Raw genomic sequence first — 19,247 nt, 5'->3', positions numbered from 1 at the left:
ATTTATTTATGGCTCCACCCCTATCAACAACTAGACTCAAATCGAGACCGAGAAAAAATATTATCTTAGAGAAATTATTAATTTATCGAGTATTAATTTACAAAAGTTTTAGTATCGTGACTAGAATCGCACAAATATTTGACCAATAAAAAAAATGGCACAAATCGTTCGTGTCAGGTAGTTTACCGGACTTTATAAAGAAACCGAAAGATGTACGTAGCATGGAATAAACATGTTATCATCGGAAAGTACTATTACTTCCCAATGAGATGAGTCTCAATGTCTTTCGTGATATCGAGGACCAAGGATAGAAACGAAATTGGATGCTCGACAACTTCACCAAGCATCTCATATTCTAAAGTCCATGTTACCAATTCAATGTCACCTTTGTTTTCAACATGAGTGGTTATTAGGAATGTTTTATATTTCTCCATCAAGTCTCCTTCAAGCATCTTGAGTTCCATCAACTTTTTCTCCTCGTCCACGTTTTGAATCACTTGTTTGGCAGTCTTCTCTTTCCCATCTGTTTATTGTTCACAAATAATGTATGTATATCCCAAAAATTAAATCAATCTATATGTACAAAACCCTGAAAGAGATATAATTAAGGCCACTTGGAATGCACATTCGTTTGCCGTGTCCGTGTGGCGCCCGCATGCGCTAATCAACGTGTGGGTCCTACGCCAACAATCTTTATCATTTTCTTTTAATTTTAATTTTCTATCTCTGATTTTTTTTTTTTTAAATGTAACATATAACATTATATTTTCTATCAAATTTAAAGGATATTAATATTATAATTTAAAAATTAATTAAAATATATTTATTGTTATAAATTAATGTGATTATTATAAATATATATTTAGTTAAATATATAAGTGAAATATAAAATAAAAATACTAGATTAAAATGAGTTAATCGAATGAATGTGTGATTAGATAAAAAGGTCCCATAAACGTTGATTTTTATTTTTTTTTATTTTGTTTATGATTGAGGTGGAAATTAAATGTTTACGAGTAGTGAATTTTAAAATTTTGATGTGATAAAAATGAACTTATTTTTTAGGATTTAAGACTGGAGAGTGGAGATTACCTGAACTTAAATCAAATCGAATCTATGAATGAAATACAAATACAACAAAATTTCTTTTTGAACTCAAAGTAACACAGTCTCTTAATTAGGCACATGTGTAGCTTGTTCATTCATACATTTACACTAGGAATGAATTACTGGATTTTTTTTAAAATATTAATTTTTTTTATTTTGATTTAAGAAAATAAGAGTTAACTTCTTTTCTTTTCTTTTCTTTTTTCTTTTTTTTTGTCAAAATAAAAGGAAAGTATTGTGAGATCATTTAACAAATCTAAAATTTGAAGACTAAAAAATTATCCATATCTATACTATTAATAAGGTAGTGTTTGCAACATCTAAAAATATGTAATTATAGATTTTTTTTAATAAAAATTTATAATCATTTATTTTTAGAGGTTGCAAACACTATTTAAAACAAGATCCTATTCTTGATGGTCTTTTTCAATATTCCCAAGCTTAATTTGATTTTTCTACAATTAATCTTACATTTTTTGTGCAAATCAATTTTGAAAATTTTCTTCTTTTTTTTCACGATTCACAAAATCATCTAAAAAAAAATCGACCCAAATAAATCTATTTTTATGTTTTGTGGACACATATCAGGTGTACCATGGTTACTAGTATTTAATTAACAAGAAATGGCCCGCCGGAAACCCTTTCTAGAGGTGTTAATTGATGTATTTGAAATTTGAATCGAAGCATTTTGAGTTTCTGAATTAATTTTTACTCCCATGAATTAAGGGAGTGTTTGCAATAGATTGTGCTTTTGTAGAAGTGATTAATTTATAGATTATAAAAAAGTTAAGAAAAATCAAAGGTTGGTAGTGTTTGAAAACAAATGTGAGAATCTAAAAATCAAAGTTGGGTAGTGTTTGATAAATAAGTGATTAGAGTGATTTTAACAATGAACTTCTTATTAGAATCACTTTTGAAGAATCATAATCACCACATGACTAGCTTTTGGATTTCAATTAAGTTACGCATAAGCTAACACATAATCTAGGTTTAAGAAACACACAAAAATGATTTTTTTAAACTAAAAGCTAACAATCACTTTTTTTTAGTGATTGCAAACACTCCCTAAGTGACCCTCTATCGTATAATAATATTTCAGACCACTTTTGTAAAACAGATCTCTAATTAAACACGTCCTATGAAAATTATTTCACTCATCACTAAAAAAATGGACGAAATTAACCCGTTTTACAAGAGATTTACTGATGTAGCTTGGCTGAAACAATTGCTTTCTTCCATGATAACTTTTAAGTTTGAATCTAATTAATTCTCTACAATATTTGTAGATCATGGATTTGTATAACCTAAATACCATCTCATGTGCATGAACGTTGAATCCATACAAAAAACAAAGTTAAAAATAAATGGGTTAATTTGAGGGAATTAAATATATATATATATATATATATATATATATAGAGAATGAATTGTAGGTAAAGTACTCACCGTGAGTATACCTCCAGCAGATGATGGAACCAACCTTTCCGAATTCACCCTCATGCAGATCGCATCCCTGCACTTTGTCGGGGCTAGCAGTGGAAATCTGGTGTGGATTTTGTTTGCAAAGATTATGGAACACATCTCCACCGGCCTTGAACTCCGTCGCAGCAATCAGCTTACCGATCAAACCCATTGCTATAATCTCAAGAATTAATACGATACAAAGGCTACTTTGGATGAAATTAGATGCATGCGCGAAGTTATAATATACAGGCAGCTTTTTTTTTTTTTTTTTTCCAAAAGCCGCCTGTTGTGGCGGGGTTAGGCAGACCCCTACCATTTATTAGATAAAAAATAGAAAATACATGTGAGGGGACCAAGCCAAAACCTCACAAAAATTACAAGAACTCAATAATAAATCAAAATTGAACTAACCTAAGTAAGGCCAAAAAAGCATTAATAATTTCAAATATCCGACAAAACTCTAATATAAGGTAAATCCGAGCAATCTAATCTGCAAATACCCTTGAGAGGGCCCTGAATATCTTGAGGCCACAAGATGGCCGAACCCTTCACCAAACCCATATTAGCCAGCTCATCCGTCGCAGCATTAGCTTCTCTGTAAATCTGAGACTTTCGTACCACAGAAGAATGAAGAATCCCTTGAATTTGCGTTAATATGGCACTAAGTTCCCAAGAAGTGGTATCCGCGTCAATAATAGACAAGGCGGCCATAGAATCGACTAATATACAGGCAGCTTCTGCCTTCACCTTGTTATATATGTCGAAAATGCAACCAAAGTTTCATATTTGAAGATAAAGATAAATTTTAAAATCATGAATTAATAAGATGAAGGTCTTTTGGGTGAAGTCCGTTAATAAGGAACAGATCTCCACTGGCCCTAATTTTATGTTTTGTTCCATAAAGTTTGCAAGTTTTGGTTTTGGGTATAAAAACTTTTGATTTTCAGGTGTTTTGGTTCAAATATTGTTGACATAACAATAAAAAAAAGTAAATGTGAGAGCGAAAATAACTGATTTGTTAGATTTCATGTCAATAATTGAAACAAAATATCATATGTTAAAATTTAGTCCATTAAAACCGAACTTTGAAATTTAATGGATCAATTAAAACCAAAGTTGGACGAGTTAATAGATCAAAAAAAATATTTATCCTTTTGAATTTGGTGTAGAAAGTACTTTATTAATTTTGAAATCGGTATAAAAATTATTCTAAAATTAAACAAGTTAGTAGACAAAAAATTTTCCCAATTCAAAATTCATCACCAACCTAGTAACTTTATGCTCGATTCTAAAAGGAAAATAATATAGTACCTTTATTTTTACTACAATCAATCTTGTTAGTATTGGGTTGACAAGGTTAATCAATTTTAACTCAACCTACCCGAGATACAAACCATCTAGGTTTAAAGTTTGCCAAAAGTTGACTTGTAATCTTAATGATATTTTGCTAACATCGGCAGAGCTAAATAAGTGAAAATAAAATGAGACAACGTAACATATTGTTTATGGAAGTTCGAAGGTAGTGTAATCCTTCTACGACCTTCGTTCTTTTGTTTGCAGAAGGGGGTACATACACTTTGCAACAACCTATTTCGGATTGGTCTTATCACACTTGCCAACCGAAACTCTTACTCTATCACTCTTCAAAATTTATGGACGTGACGGTTGTTGACGTCACACTCCAACCACCGGAAGTCAATAAGTAAAACTTGTGTGAAGATTCAATTTCCTTGATTACTCAGAATTTTGAAGATTTAATATTTGAAGAAGATAAGAGACAAAAATAACGTTGACAACAATCTAAGCACTCTAGTTTACCTGCTCCTGAAAATCCGTTGAGGGTGTTACCTACTCGAGGACCATCTCCACCAAGGTATGTTGTTGAGAATCAATCTAATACCAAGAATTATGATTTTGTACAATGCAAGAAATGCAATGGATATGGATACCATGCAAATGAGTGTGCAAATAGACTCCGCAAAGGTATGACTGTTAATTTCTTTGAGTGATGACTCTGATGTAGACAAAAACCGAATGAAAAAGAAGATCATACCTCACTGATTGCATTGTTGAAAGAAAATAAGTGCTTTCATGTCAACCCATTAGATGTTGCCTCTTGTGTTGCAACACCAGTAAAAAAAATCAGTTTGCTTGAATACATCTACTCTTGTAATTTTGGTGATCAGGAAGCTGACAATGATGGTATAACTCTGGAGAGTGTACAAAAAATTTTTGAGGAGTTGTATACTGATTGGATCAAACGGAACAAGTTGAACACAAATCTCTCTAAAAAAATTCTGATATGAAATATTTTGTGGCCAAACTTGAAGAGATTCTAGGCAAAAAAGATCTTGAATTGTGCAAGGTTAAGGGGGAGCTTGAAAAAAAAACTCTAAAACTTGCTAAGTTTAATTAAAGTACATCCAAGCTTGATTATATACTTATGATGGGTAAAGATGGCAAGGCTGGTCTAGATTTTGCAAAAAGGAGTATTTGAAGTTGAGAATCATTAAAACCAACTGTGTTTGTGAAAGAAAGTAGTAATACTTCTAACACACTCCGCCGATCAAGAATTCTCCATCACAGCATGTTTCTACTCAAAATCCAATGCAAAGAAAACACTATTTCGTTTTTCATTACTGTTTCAAACCTGAACATATCAAACCCTACTATTTTAGACTTAAAAAAGATTACATGGAATGGACAGCCAAGCAACCCCTCGTGTTGCGCAACACCAGGTGAAACACCTCCAGTAAAAGACCCAAAGTGAAGAAAATTTGGGTGCCAAAATCCAAATTTCGTGCTTTGTTGTTTATAATTCGTTGAAAACTAACACTGCAGGTCACTGATAGTTCGATAGTTGAAGTTCAAGCCACATGATAAGTTTGAAAGAACATCTCACGGACTTTGTTGAACAAAGAAGTGGTAAAGTGACCTATGGAGGTGGTGCAAAAAAATATTTTTGGCAAGAAAACACTGAATGTGGAAGGACTCTCAAAGTTTCGCAATGTGATACATGTCGAGGGACTAAACTCAAACTTGATTTCCATTAGCTAGTTGTGTGATGATGATTTGCATGCCAAGTTTGATAATAAAAAAATACTTTTGAAGTTTTTGATCATTATAACTTGTGTGTTATGTCAGGTACAAGATCCGCGGATAATTTTTATCAACTTGAAAAGGAACTTGTCTGCTAACACACGAAGGTTTCTAGATTTATGGCACCAAAAGTTGGTTCATGAAAATTTCAAGACACTGAATAATTTGATTAAGTATGAAGTTGTCCAAGGTATGCCTAATTTGAATTTTGGAATTCTCTATGTTTGTGGTACATGCCAAAAAGGTAAGCAAACTCACATGTCGCACCCTTTGTTGCAACACTTTGGGACAACACAGTGCCTTGAACTCTTGTACATGGATTTAATGGGTCCTATGAAAGTGAAAATTTATGATGGTAAAAATTATTCTTTTATGTTTGTTTTTGACTTCTCACTATTCACATGGATAAGATTTCTTAGAGAGAAGTCAAACACTTTCAAGTCTTTCAAAATTTTTGTCACAAAGTTTATTAACCTGCATAATTTGAAGGTAGAAGATTATGTTTTTAAAAATGAGACTCTCATGGTTTATTGTGATAATTCAAGTGAGATTAACATTTCAAGTAACCCAGTTCAACACTCTCAAACAAAATACATTAACATTAGACATCACTGTATTCAAGATTTAATGGAGAAATGTATAATCCGCATAGAGTTTGTTGGAACTTATAAAACCAACTGACATATATATTCACAAAAGATTTAGATTTTAGATATTTTTCAACCTTAGGAAGTCTCTCGATATGTGTATATTATGATCATTCATGGATGTTATCTCTGGTGTTACCACACTAAGGGCAACACGCCTCATGCATGTGCATTTTTAAGACATTAGACATATTGCATTTATTCATTAATTTTGTTCTGTGTAGTTTTTGATTTCTTGTTGAAACTGACCAGTGAACACTCAATTTTATGTGAAAAATCCTTTTAACACACTTGGCCTTAATGTGAACTCGGACTAAACTACCAAGTATTTGAGGGATGTTCGTATATTTCATGATCTTGTCTCATGTGAACAGTGGTTTTGCAAATTCAGTGTTCAACTTTATGAAAATCTTGGTGACTAATGTCATGAATGAACATCTTGATAAAAATCTGAAGAAAATGGAAACAGATACCTAATTGAGTCCAATAAAGACTATTATTTTAGTGGATAGGCTACCACTTCTGAAGTACTTACAACTGTTTAAGGATAATTAATTGTGAAGAATTTAAATATCTTTTTGAAAACTAGTGTGTTGCTGGAGATGTTGCCAATACGAGAGACAACACTACACTTGTAAATATATCATGTGCATGTGACTATGTTTTATTTTTATGTTACATTTTATTTTAGGCATAAAGACTAGGAGCTTTATGGAATCTTGCTGACTGACTTTCATGAGAGACTTGATATTTTTCGTAAAAAGAGGGGGAAAGAGTACACAAACTAATGAGGCTATTCCATCTGGGACCAAGCAGATTGAGACTGATGAGGAAGAAGGAGCTGGGAGTGATACTGATCAATTTTAGATAGCTTCTTTAGCCGTTCAATTTTCCTTTTTCTTATTTTTGTTTTGCTCTTTAATATATATATATATATATGTATATATATATATATGTATATATATATATATATGTATATATATATATATATATATATACTCTAATTTTGCTGATATTTGCTCTGATTAGCCTAACTCCCTAATAGTTCTTCTATGTTTTATACTTGCTCTGATATACCCATGAATTCTGCTAAATGTTATCTCTCGTGTTGTCAACACGAGTGACAACATATTGAGGGGAGACTTACTTATTTAGGGGGAGAAATGTTTTAACTTAGAGGGAGTTTATACTTGAACTCGTTTGTGTTGGTTTTGAACAAAAAACAAAAAAGAGGGAGATTGAAAATAATATTAATTCCATGATGATATTTTTCTAAGTTTGAAAAGAATTTAATTTAATAATTTTGTCTTTCTAGACTTGATAGTTTCTAAGCTTAATATTTTCTAGACTTGATATTATCAAGATTCCTAGATGAATTATTTTCTTAAATTTTTTAATATCTTGATGTGATATTTTTGAGTAGTATGATGATCAATAGCTATCAAGATATGATTTATTATGTTTAAAAAAATCATTTTTTTTATTAACTTTGTATTCTTATTTTGTATGACTTTATCTAAGAAATCATTTTTATGATTGGACTATCATCTATAAATAAGGATTGCTGCACAAATGAGAGAATATTTCTTCAGTCGAGAATTCAGAGAGCATTCAGAGAAAATCACGCAGAAGAATTCAAAGATTTCTGATGAACTTTTGTAACCGTCATTGCTGCTAAATTACCCGTGTTGTGTTGTCTTGCATGTTGGGGGCATTGAAGACAACACTTAGTGCATAGTGTTATTGGAAGATCTTTTTTGTTTCTCCAGTTTTGGCATACGGATTTTGAATCTGATTATTTTTACTATTGTGGTTATTTATAATGCAATTTGATTTCTCAACTTGTTGAAAAAATTAGTATTTTTTGTTGTCGTAGAATTCACTAGTATTATTTTGTAAAACTGATTTACGATTTTTCTAGTGATTATTTGGCTCTGAGGCACCCGCACAAGTACTAGTTACTTGTGCACAATTATCTCTGATTTTATTTGTTTTATTTATTAATTCGTATTTTACTATTTACGATGCATGTTATTTGTAGTGTTGTCATTGGGACAGATCCAAGAATTAGAGTTGAGGTGTACTTGAACTTAATCAATAAATTATATATTATAAAAAAAGTCATTACATTATACTACTCACAAAAAAATAGAAAAATATTGTTTTTGGTCCTATATGTTTTTTGTCTTTAGGACTTTGATCCTCTATGTTGTCAAATTTCAATTTTAGTCCTCTATCTTTGTTTTTTTGGTAACTTTCATCTTTTTTCTGACTTGGTTCTGACATGAAAACAATACAGTACTGATATGACACTATAATATATAGTATTGCCACATTAGCTCTTCCAATAAAAAAATACAAGAATTACCCAAAAAAATTATGTGACTAAAAATGAAATTTGATAACATAGAGAATCAAAATCATAAATGACAAATGTGCACGACCAAAATGCAATTTTCCTTCCAAAAATGAAGTTGTGCATTAGAATTAAAAAGATGGGCTGGCCCTGGGCTTTCGGTGTGAAAAATAAGTTTTATTAAATTAAGTAAAAAAAAACTTATATATGTAATAAAAAAATTTGGGGTGAGCTACAACCTAAGACTGGCCTAAACTTAATCCGTACTTGGTTGTCAACACCGTAGACAACACGAACTCTACACGAATATCTTTTAAAGATAAACATGACATATTGTTTCCTAGCACAATGTATTAAAATATACATATATCAAATTTAATCTTCAATAATTTAAACAATTAATTTAAGTACAATAATATTTATTTCCTAAAAAATTAAAATATTAATACATTCTTATTTATAAAATAATAAAAATCATAAATTATTTTTACCCTCCTAACCTATTTTCTAACCACTAACTTATGTTTATATAATATTATTTATTTGTTATAGAAATATATATATCAAAACAAAACCAAAAAAAAAAAAGAAAAAAAAAAGAAAAAGAGAACGGATATAATCTCATAGAAAGCAGCTACCATGTGTATAAAAGCTAAGAGACATGGTTTTTGTTTTTGTTTTTGTTTTTGTTTTTGTTTTTATTTGTCTGTTGTTTTTTTTTTGTTTTTTTGTTTTTTAAATAATGTAAGCCTCCTCTTTTTTTTTTTCTTTTCTTTTCTTTTTTAACCGACAAATGTTTTTGTGAATTTACATGTGCTTGGTTTACGAGTGGTCGAGAGCGGCGATATCCAAGAAGATCACTTGAAATCATGAATTCTAGTAGCTGGATTTGTTGGGTTTCATTGATTTGATTTCTTTTGTTTTTTTTTAGTGACATTGATTTGATTTTTTCTGTGGACATAATAATATTCATACATGCATGAACAAGTTTTCTTTAACCAAAAAAAAAAAAAAAATTCTTGTTACGTATCCATTGAACAAATCCAAATTAATTCTCAAAAAAAAAAATCCAAAGTTATCGATCGATGGTTGCAATTGGATTGATAATGAATTTGATTTGTGGAATGATTGGAGGATGATTTTGAAATTTACCACAATTAATATTTTAAAAATATTTAATTTAATATATAGTTGAAATTCACTTGAATTTTTTCAACTTAAACAAATCAAGAAATTATAAATATCCATCAATATGAACTTTTCCACTAAATAAGAAGTAAAATCAACTAATAATAATAAATAAAACATAATATAAACCCTATCCTAATTATTACAATTCTCATACTTTTTACGTACATCAGTGTTTTCTAAATTCCTTTCTTCTCGTTCAAATATCACACTTCATCTAATTAATTTCACAATTATGATTTTATAATCATATATATATATAAATCATAATTATTAGTTTTTTTTTACTTTCTCTTTTACTAAATTAACATCATTTTTTATAATTATCGGTCGATTGGATGTACGTTTAAATATAACACAAATGATTATGTTTTGTGAAATACATGCCAATGATTGTAATTATATTTAATTATTTTTAATAACTTCATTTTCGCCTCTCTAATGAATTTCGTTATTTTTTCCCCACTTCCAATTAATATGAACTACAACACATATAAGCCATTTTACGCTATAAATAATGATTATGCAGAAAGCCAAACAGGCATTTCCCTATTCTCATTGGCACACGGATATCTATGCAAATTTAGATACCAAAAATATCAGAAAATGAAGAACAGTACCAAAAATGGAAGAAAATCGCAGCTGAAGGAATTGAATTTCTTGTATATTGAATAAATCTGAGAAATTACATTTACAGTGTATTATTGCCTATTTATAGCAGCTGAGCAATCTATACACGTAATCTATACACGTAATCAATCTTGACATGTAAGCTAAAATACTCTTAACTAAGAGCTCATTTCTAATACTCCCCCTCAAGATGAGGAATGAATATTGTGCATTCCCATCTTGGACAACAGATTATAAAATCGGGAAGCTAACAGCGGCTTAGTAAACAAGTTAGCCAGTTGTGATTCTAAAGGAACATACATGAGTTTGACAAATCCGGCCTGAACTTTCTCGCGTACAATATGGCAGTCAATATCAATGTGTTTGGTTCTCTCGTGAAACATAGGATTAGAGGCAATATGCAAAGCAGCTTGATTATCACAGAATAAGATGGCTGGTTTATTGTAGTGAACTCCAAGATCCGTGAGAAGAGTACGCATCCACAAAATTTCACATACAGAAGCAGCCATGGATCGATACTCCGCTTCAGCAGAAGATTTAGATACTGTTTGTTGCTTTTTAGCACGCCAAGAGACCATGGATGTTCCAAGAAAAACACAAAAGCCTGTGACAGAACGACGAGTATCTAAACAAGCACCCCAATCCGCGTCGGAGAAAAATTGAAGCTTCAAATCTGAGTTGGACTTATACAATAATCCTTAACCAATTGTCCCTTTTATATATCGAAGCACATTATGAGCTGCTTCCATATGAGGTACACGAGGCATAGACACGTATTGGCTAAGTTTATTCACCGCAAAAGCCAAATCAGGGCGTGTGATGGTAAGGTATAACAACCTCCCAATCAACCTCCTGTATGAAGAAGGATCAGGCATTAACTCACCACTGTTTTGTGTGAGCTTGAGATTAACATCCATTGGTGTACTTCGAGGCTTGCATCCTAAGAGTCCTGCCTCAGATAACAATTTCAAAGCATAGTTACGCTGACAAATCTAAATACCAAGTGAAGAATGTGCCACCTCAATACCTAAGAAATACTTTAAGAGTTCCCAAATATTTCAAACGAAATGTGTCATTGAGAAACTTTTTTAATTCAGAAGCTTCACTCATATTATCAGTGGCAATCACTATGTCATCGACATAGACTAGAAGAGCTAAGAAACCATTGCCACGATTCCTTGTAAATAAAGAATTATCAGCATGCGATTGAGAAAAATCAATACCGAGGAGAGTGGAAGAAAATTTGGCAAACCACTGCCTCGAAGCTTGTTTGAGACCATAAAGTGATTTATGAAGTTTACAAACAGCATTCATAGGTAATGTCTCCCCCTCACTGCAATACCCCGGAGGCAGTGTCATATAAACTTCCTCATCTAAGTCACCATGAAGAAACGCATTGTTAACATCTAGTTGAATGAGAGACCAACCACGAATGGCAGCAAGTACAAGAAGAGTTTTAACAGTAACCAATTTAGCAACCGGTGAAAAGGTTTCAAGAAAGTCAAGACCCTCTTGTTGTGTGTACCCCTTAGCAACTAAACGAGCCTTATGTCGTTGCAAATTGCCATTAGCTCCAAATTTAGCTTTATAACCGATCGGCAACAAACTGCAGATTTACCTTAAGGTAAAGAAACAATAGACCATGTCTTATTAAATTCCAAAGCTTTAAGCTCATCAACCATGGCTTGGTTCCACTCAGGTAAAGCAGCAGCTTGAGAAAAGGTTTCAGGTTCAAAAATAGAAGAGATATGATTAACAAAGGCCTTATAAAAAGGAGAAAGTTTTGAGGAGCTAAGAACAAAACACAAGGGATGAGCAGTGCTGGAGTTGGGAGAACAATCAACCATATAACAATGATAATCATTAAGATGAAGAGGCTTATGTACTGGGCGACCAGAATGAGTTGTAGGAAAAGAAGTAGAACTAGAGCTAGGAGAAGAAGGGAGGTTATCTGGAAAGATGTCAGGAGAGGTTGAGGGAATGTTATCAACCATATTTTGAAAGGGAAAAATGTGTTCATGGAAAACAACATCTCTGGAGATAAAAATTTCATTAGTGTCTAGATTTAACAATATATAACCCTTGTATCCTGGAGGATAACCGAGAAAAACACACTTAAGTGCCCGAGGAGAAAACTTATGACGGGAATATAACAATGTAGAAGCATAACATAGACAACCAAATACCCTCATATGAGAATACTTAGGGGGCTTACCATATAAAACGAGAAAATGAGTGTTATTAGCAAGAAAAGGAGAGGGTGTACGATTAATTAAGTAAGCAGCAGTGATGACACAATCACACCAGTAAACCAGCGAAAGATTGGATTGAAATAAAAGAGCTCGAGCAACATTTAGAAGGGGTTGATGTTTTCTTTCAACAACAGAACTTTGTTGAGGCCTTTCCACACAGGAATAAGAATGAAGAATGCCTTCTTGATTGAAGAAATCAGTAAAAACAAGCTCAGGAGCATCGTCACTCCTTACTGATTTTATGGACACATTGAATTGATTTTTGACCATGCGACAGAAGCTTTGAAAGACACTGGAAGCTTCAGACTTAGTTTTTAACATATAAACCCATGTGAATCTAGAATGATCATCAACAATTGTGAGAAAATATCGATATCCCTCAATAGAAATGGTATTAAAAGGCCCCCATACATCAATGTGCACAAGAGCAAAAGAAGTTTCACAAGTTTTATTATATGAAGTAAAGGACAAAAGCCTTTTTTTGGACAAATGACATATGGAACAAGGTAAAGTTTCTGTATCATCTGACTTAAAATGTAAAACATCATCAAGGACAGAAAGCTTAGCAAAAGATGGGTGTCCCATTCGACAATGCCACAACTTATTTGTAAGAACAGTACATATAATAGAAGTTGACATATCTGGTTCAGATATTGGCACATAAAGATTGTCAACTCTTTTACCCATCCCAATCATCTTGATCTTGGTGATGTCCTGAATTTAACACAGATCAAACAGAAAAGAAACGGAGCACATGAGAAGTTTGGTAAGAGAGCTGATTGATAGCAAATTAAACTGAAAATTGGGCACGTATAACACATCATCAAGAATGAGATCTCTCGATAAATGAACAGAGCCTAAAAGAGTGACTGGTATGGTTAAGCCATTTGGTAATGTGACTGTGGAGTTAATGGATTTGGAAGAAACAAACAATGAAAGAGAGCAACAAATATGATGAGTAGCTTCTGTATCTAACACCCAATCTGTTTTGGAAATAGATGAAAGGGAAGAAGACAAAGAATATATACCAGTAATGCAAGACACAGTAGGCCCTTGCTGCTGAACCACCTTGTTTACACCAGTCGTAGACTAAAGCATATCACTAAGAAACTCAATAAGTTGTCTACACTGATTGTGAGTCAAGTTATCCATCGAAGGATTATTACACTCTGCCATTCCAGTTACTTGATGAGTCTGTGCTTTATGAGAAAATCGGGGCTGATTATACCTTGGATGCCCTAGTGGATAACCATGAAGCTTGAAACATCTGTCAACTGTATGATTAGTGAAATGACAATAAGAACACATCATCCTATCCACTTTTCCGCCTTGTGTTTTCTGAAATGGCTTCATAGATGCTGCATTTGCAGTAGCATCTGGAGAACTTGCAGAATGAATACCAACTGATGAATCAACCTTTGGCTTAAGAGTATCACAATGTATAGATCTATGTCTCTCTTCTTGTATTATAAGAGAAAAAACCTTTGCAATGACAGGTAAAGGCTCAGACATTAAAATTTGCGCACGGATTTGAGCATATGACTCATTAAGTCCCATGAGAAAATGCATAACACATTCCTGATTGTTATAATCCACCCACTCCTTCATCGTACCACAGTTACAGACTGAGACTGTTTGATAATCTCGTAATTCATCCCAAAGTGTTCGCAACTTCGTGTAATACGAACTAACATCCATTGATCCTTGCTGCAATTCACTAAGAAATTTCTTAATCTGATACTCGTGGTGCATTACTCTGATGAAACCAGTCACGAAGATCCTTCCATATCTCACTAGCAGATGACATATACGCGAGACTTTCTGCAATATCGCGAACTATGGAATTCAAAAGCCAAGACACAACCATGCTGTTACAGCGAATCCAAGATCCATACAACAAATCATCGGTTCGCAGACACAAAATTGACGAATCCACAAAATCGAGATTATTCTTCGTTGTCAATGTCGTAATCATAACACGACTCCAAGTATTGTAGTTCGATCCTACAAGATGATGAGATACAAGGATCAAACCTGGATGATCTCCATTATGAAGAAAAAAAGGACTACTTGAATCTTCTGGAACAACTCGAATTGGTGAAGATGGATTTGGAACTTGATTTCCTCCACCTCCTCTCGCCATTATTGAATTAAGAATCAATAATCTGCAGATCGATCGGAACAATGAACCTTCTCTGATACCATATCAGAAAATGAAGAACACCATAAATGGAAGAAAACCGCAGCTGAAGAAATTGAATTTCTTGTATATTGAATAAATCTGAGAAATTACATTTACAGTGTATTATTGCCTATTTATAGCAGCTGAGCAATCTATACACGTAATCAATCTTGACACGTAAGCTAGAATACTCTTAACTAAGAGCTCATTTCTAATAAGAAAGCCAAATGTTTATGTTATTTGCGGATTACTTCCACACCTTCGCTAGGGTCAAATAATTGGTATGAGAGAAAAAAGAATATGGAGTATGGGTGTAAAACGAATTGAATCGGTAAGTAAATTATTTGATAATTATTTGATCCATATTATAGTTATCGAATTTGAACTGAACTCGAAACATGTATGAATTATTTCGAGCAGAAATCATGCGTAAATTATATTATTCGATAGTTTGCGAATTGGGCTACTCGTAGAGTCATAAATCTTGATATTTTATTAATATACATATATAATTTTTTGTCTTTCGAGTATTTTTTTTAAACAACAATTCGAATAAATCATAAATATATTCGAATATTTTGATCCGATCGTCGAACTCAATATTTGATTTGAACCAAACTCGAACAAAATAATTTATTTCTAGCTTCAAATCGAGCTCAAGTCTAGTAAGAAATATAAACGGATCGCCCACAAGGGCTGACCCGACCCAGTATATATTCAAATGTTACATTTGAATTATTGGAGGGAGTATTAATTTTCTTGCCTATGATTTAACTTACAATTAACTTATATAACTCTAAAGAAAGTGGCCGAGAGAGAAATTTATTTCCAATTAATATTACAAGCAAAATCATGTCACAAGTTTAAGCATTTGGATTGTGCAAGTCGATTCCTTTTTTTCGTTCGTGATTGGGGTCGGACCATTGAATTACTATTTTCTTCAGAAAAAATGTTAGTGAATTAATTACGTTAACGATCTTATGTCGAATTGTGTTTATTCGATTTATTACGATATATTTCGCATCAAATCCAAGTATTATATTTTACGTCATATTCAGCTCAATTCGTTTATTTACACCCCTATTCCTAGAATTGGGTTAAAAAAAATAGCATTTAAAATATATTTACACCGTCAATTATGAGAATTTCACATGTTCGGGTTAGAATGTTTCAATGTTCGTAGATGATGTCAAACATGTGACTGGTAGCTGGATTTGTAGGTGAAGCACGTGATTTCACTCCAAAACTTTCGTTCAATAATTTTTTTTATTTTTTTTACCCTTTGGAAAGTATGTACAGTAGTCTAATTTTTGAATAAATAAGATTTTCAGTATTAATGGGTTAGAGTTACTGAATTTTTTTTAAGAATAGAATTACTGAATTAGTATAATGCTTCAGTATCATTTCATGGATACAAAGGATACAATAAAAATAATAGTAGGTTGTTGTGAGAGTATTTCATGGAAACAAAGGATATAATAAATTAAAATAATAGAAGGTTGTTGTGAAAGGGTTTCACTGTTGTATATTCGTAAAATGGATCGATCCGATCCATATATATAATAAAAAGTAATATTTTTAACATAAAATATAATATTTTTTATCTAGTCCGGATCAAAAATCCGTTTAAAAAATCAACTCATTATACAATCTCATAGTTTTTTTTTAAAAAAAATCAGCAATTCAATAGTCATTGCTCTCAGTAAACAGTAGTCCAAAATTCAATCTTGAAACTAATTTTCACGTTGATATATTAGTTTTGATTACCTGCATTCTTGGATACATGATTTTCGTGTGAAATCAGTGGATTTTAGTGGTGCAAAAAAATAAAAAAAAAATCACTAAAACCCACCGATAAATTTTAGTTGTCGCTCAAAATTTGAAGGTCTAAAGAGCGGAAATTGATAAAAACAAATAATATGTTTAGAGTATTAAAATGAAGGGTATTCCAATAAATTACATTTATAAAGTTAACAATCAGAATGATAAAAGAAGAGGAAATTGGTGATAAATCCTCAAACTCAAACTTGACATTGTCTTAGCTCCCTACCCATAAGATTCTTTGCAATAGCTCCCTAGGTCTACCAAACTTGAATAATTAAATGTTTAATTCTTGTACTTGATTTATGCTTATTTATGCTTAAAATCTAAAGACTTTATGCTAAAATCTGAAGATTTTGTGCTTAATTATGGTACAAGGAATTATCCGCAAAAATGATATCAGAGCCTTAGGTTAATTATTTAGACGTAATATTATTCGTTAATTCATATTTTCTTTGTTGAGGAGAAGATTTTTACAAAAGATGACTTCAAACGAAGGTTTGAATCAAGAGGATTTTATTCATATGAAATCCTATAAACAATTTAATTTATTCACAATAGATTACTTACAACAGGTTGTGATTAATGCTCTCAATTTTGAAAGAATAAAGAAAGATGATTTCTAACTCTCAATTTTTAGATATTACCCCAGATTCCTCTAAACTCTCCGGAGATCTTAGAGAAATTCAAAAGACGGTACAATATTACAGCAATCAGTTGTATGAAATACCTCGGCAAATTGAAGAAATCCTTAAGAAACAAGAAGAAATTCTTGGAACTCTAAAGGATCTTCAAAATAAAATCATAAATCTAAAACACACTTTTGGTTCTAGAAAAGGAAATACAGGAGGAAAGTTACCACTCTCGTTTGGTACCGAACCTTTGTTACATCAGAAAGGTAAAACCAAAATGGTTCAAAAACCTTTAACTGATGATGAAATGATGATTAATCTTATAAAATCAGTTTCAGAAAAAAAAAAAAAAAAAAAACACTATCTGATGACTACTTTAGAAAGATTAAATCTCGAGGATCTACAAGATCTTGCGGATTCTTTTGCGAATCTCAAAGTAGTAAATCTAAAAATGAATTTCCCTGAGGGTGAACAACTCATAGGAAATCCCCCAAGATATGTGGTTAAAACAGAAGAACCACATAGTGAGTTCCAGGTTGGAAAAAATTCACATCCAGCAGGAACCAGATCAAGAAGGAGTAAAATTCCACTCCATCAAACTCCTTACGAAAAAACTATTTTAGATCCAATACATCCTTACGGGGTTATGTTAAACCTTGATGTTCTGGACTTCAAAAACAGAGAAGATCTCATAGATGATTGGACATCAGCTATGAGAATAGTAGCAGGAACATTAGATCTCAATAAAGAAGGATTCATTAAACTTCTAGAAATGAGTCTAATGGGATCTGTCAAGATCTCTTGGGAGATGACTATGCCAGAAACTAAGGAATCAATATTAGCAGGAGAATTCCTCAATGAGATTGAAGGAAGAATGGCCACCCTATTTAAAGCACAATTCATAGGGGTAGACTATTTCAATAATCAAGATACAGAGAAAAAGAGAAGATATACTCAAGCTCTGTATAGCCTCGATTTACATGATATCTGTTTAGTTGATGAATACATTATGTTATTCAATAAATACAGATGGAATTCGGGAGTCAAGGAAAATGTAGCTATTCAGCTATTTTTCGCAAAAATGTCAAGTCCCTGGAGAGAAATGCTGATTAAAGAATACGTTCTAGGTAATCTTGATACATTGGCAAGACGCGCCTTCTTTTTGAAAGGAAAATTGGCAGAATGATGCCTATGACAGCATTACAGAAGAACTATAAGAAAATAAGAGGTATAGATAAACGTACACATTTATGTTGTAAAGAAAATGATCTTCCAACGATCATTGAAAACAGCTCACAGGAATTTAAAAGGAAGAAATTCAGTAATAATCCCTATAATAAAAGAATGAAAAGTTCTTGGAAACCAAAAACATTTTAGTCCAAACAAAAGGCCAGATCCTATAGATCGGGTAGAAGAAGTGGACCTACAAGAACATCTCCAGCAACAAGCTCATCACAAAGCAGGGGAAGAACACCATAAAGAAGAACTTTCAGAAGAACTCATACAAGAGCCGGTGAAAGTTTCAAGGATTGCAACTGCTGGACATGTGGAGCAAGAGGACATATATCTACAAATTGTCCATAAAACGAGAAAAAAAAAAGTTAAACTCTTTGAAGCAACACCAGATATGAATGATGCGGTCTTATTTCAAGATCTAGTCCAAGTATATCAATTTGAGGATATCCCCTCAAATGAAAGCATATACAAAGAAGAGATATTGTTTAGTCAAGAAGTTTCTGAGGATGAATCAGAATCAGAATCAGAATCAGAATCAGAGTAAAGAGGAAGTGTTTTGGCATGAAACACATGAGAGTTTGGCTGGGTTCTTTAGTCAAACCACGATATCTCATAATATGGTCCAAAGGATTA

At 32.3% G+C, this 19,247-nt stretch overlaps 1 protein-coding gene across 1 annotated transcript; it reads right to left on the bottom strand.

Moving 5' to 3' along the window:
* Positions 1-136: 136 nt before the first annotated feature.
* On the bottom strand, positions 137-2,802 carry LOC140890393 (MLP-like protein 43). The gene is made up of 2 exons (XM_073298151.1): positions 2,554-2,802; positions 137-523 (listed from the first exon to the last, which is right to left on the bottom strand). The coding sequence occupies exons 1-2, from the start codon at positions 2,738-2,740 to the stop codon at positions 255-257; spliced, it is 456 nt and encodes a 151-aa protein (XP_073154252.1). The 5' UTR covers positions 2,741-2,802; the 3' UTR covers positions 137-254.
* Positions 2,803-19,247: the final 16,445 nt, after the last annotated feature.

The sequence above is a fragment of the Henckelia pumila genome, chromosome 3 (genome assembly GCF_033568475.1).
Source record: "Henckelia pumila isolate YLH828 chromosome 3, ASM3356847v2, whole genome shotgun sequence".
Classification (NCBI taxonomy): Eukaryota; Viridiplantae; Streptophyta; class Magnoliopsida; order Lamiales; family Gesneriaceae; genus Henckelia; species Henckelia pumila.
Note: the sequence above shows the minus strand (reverse complement) of the source record. Positions and strands in the feature narration are given on the sequence as shown.

Bases quoted from the DNA above. Each gene is read 5' to 3' on its own strand.
- LOC140890393 (XM_073298151.1), bottom strand. From the start codon at position 2,740: ATGGGTTTGATCGGTAAGCTGATTGCTGCGACGGAGTTCAAGGCCGGT. The intron at 524-2,553 runs GTGAGTACTTTA...AACAATAAACAG, and splicing joins CTGCTGGAGGTATACTCACG to ATGGGAAAGAGAAGACTGCC.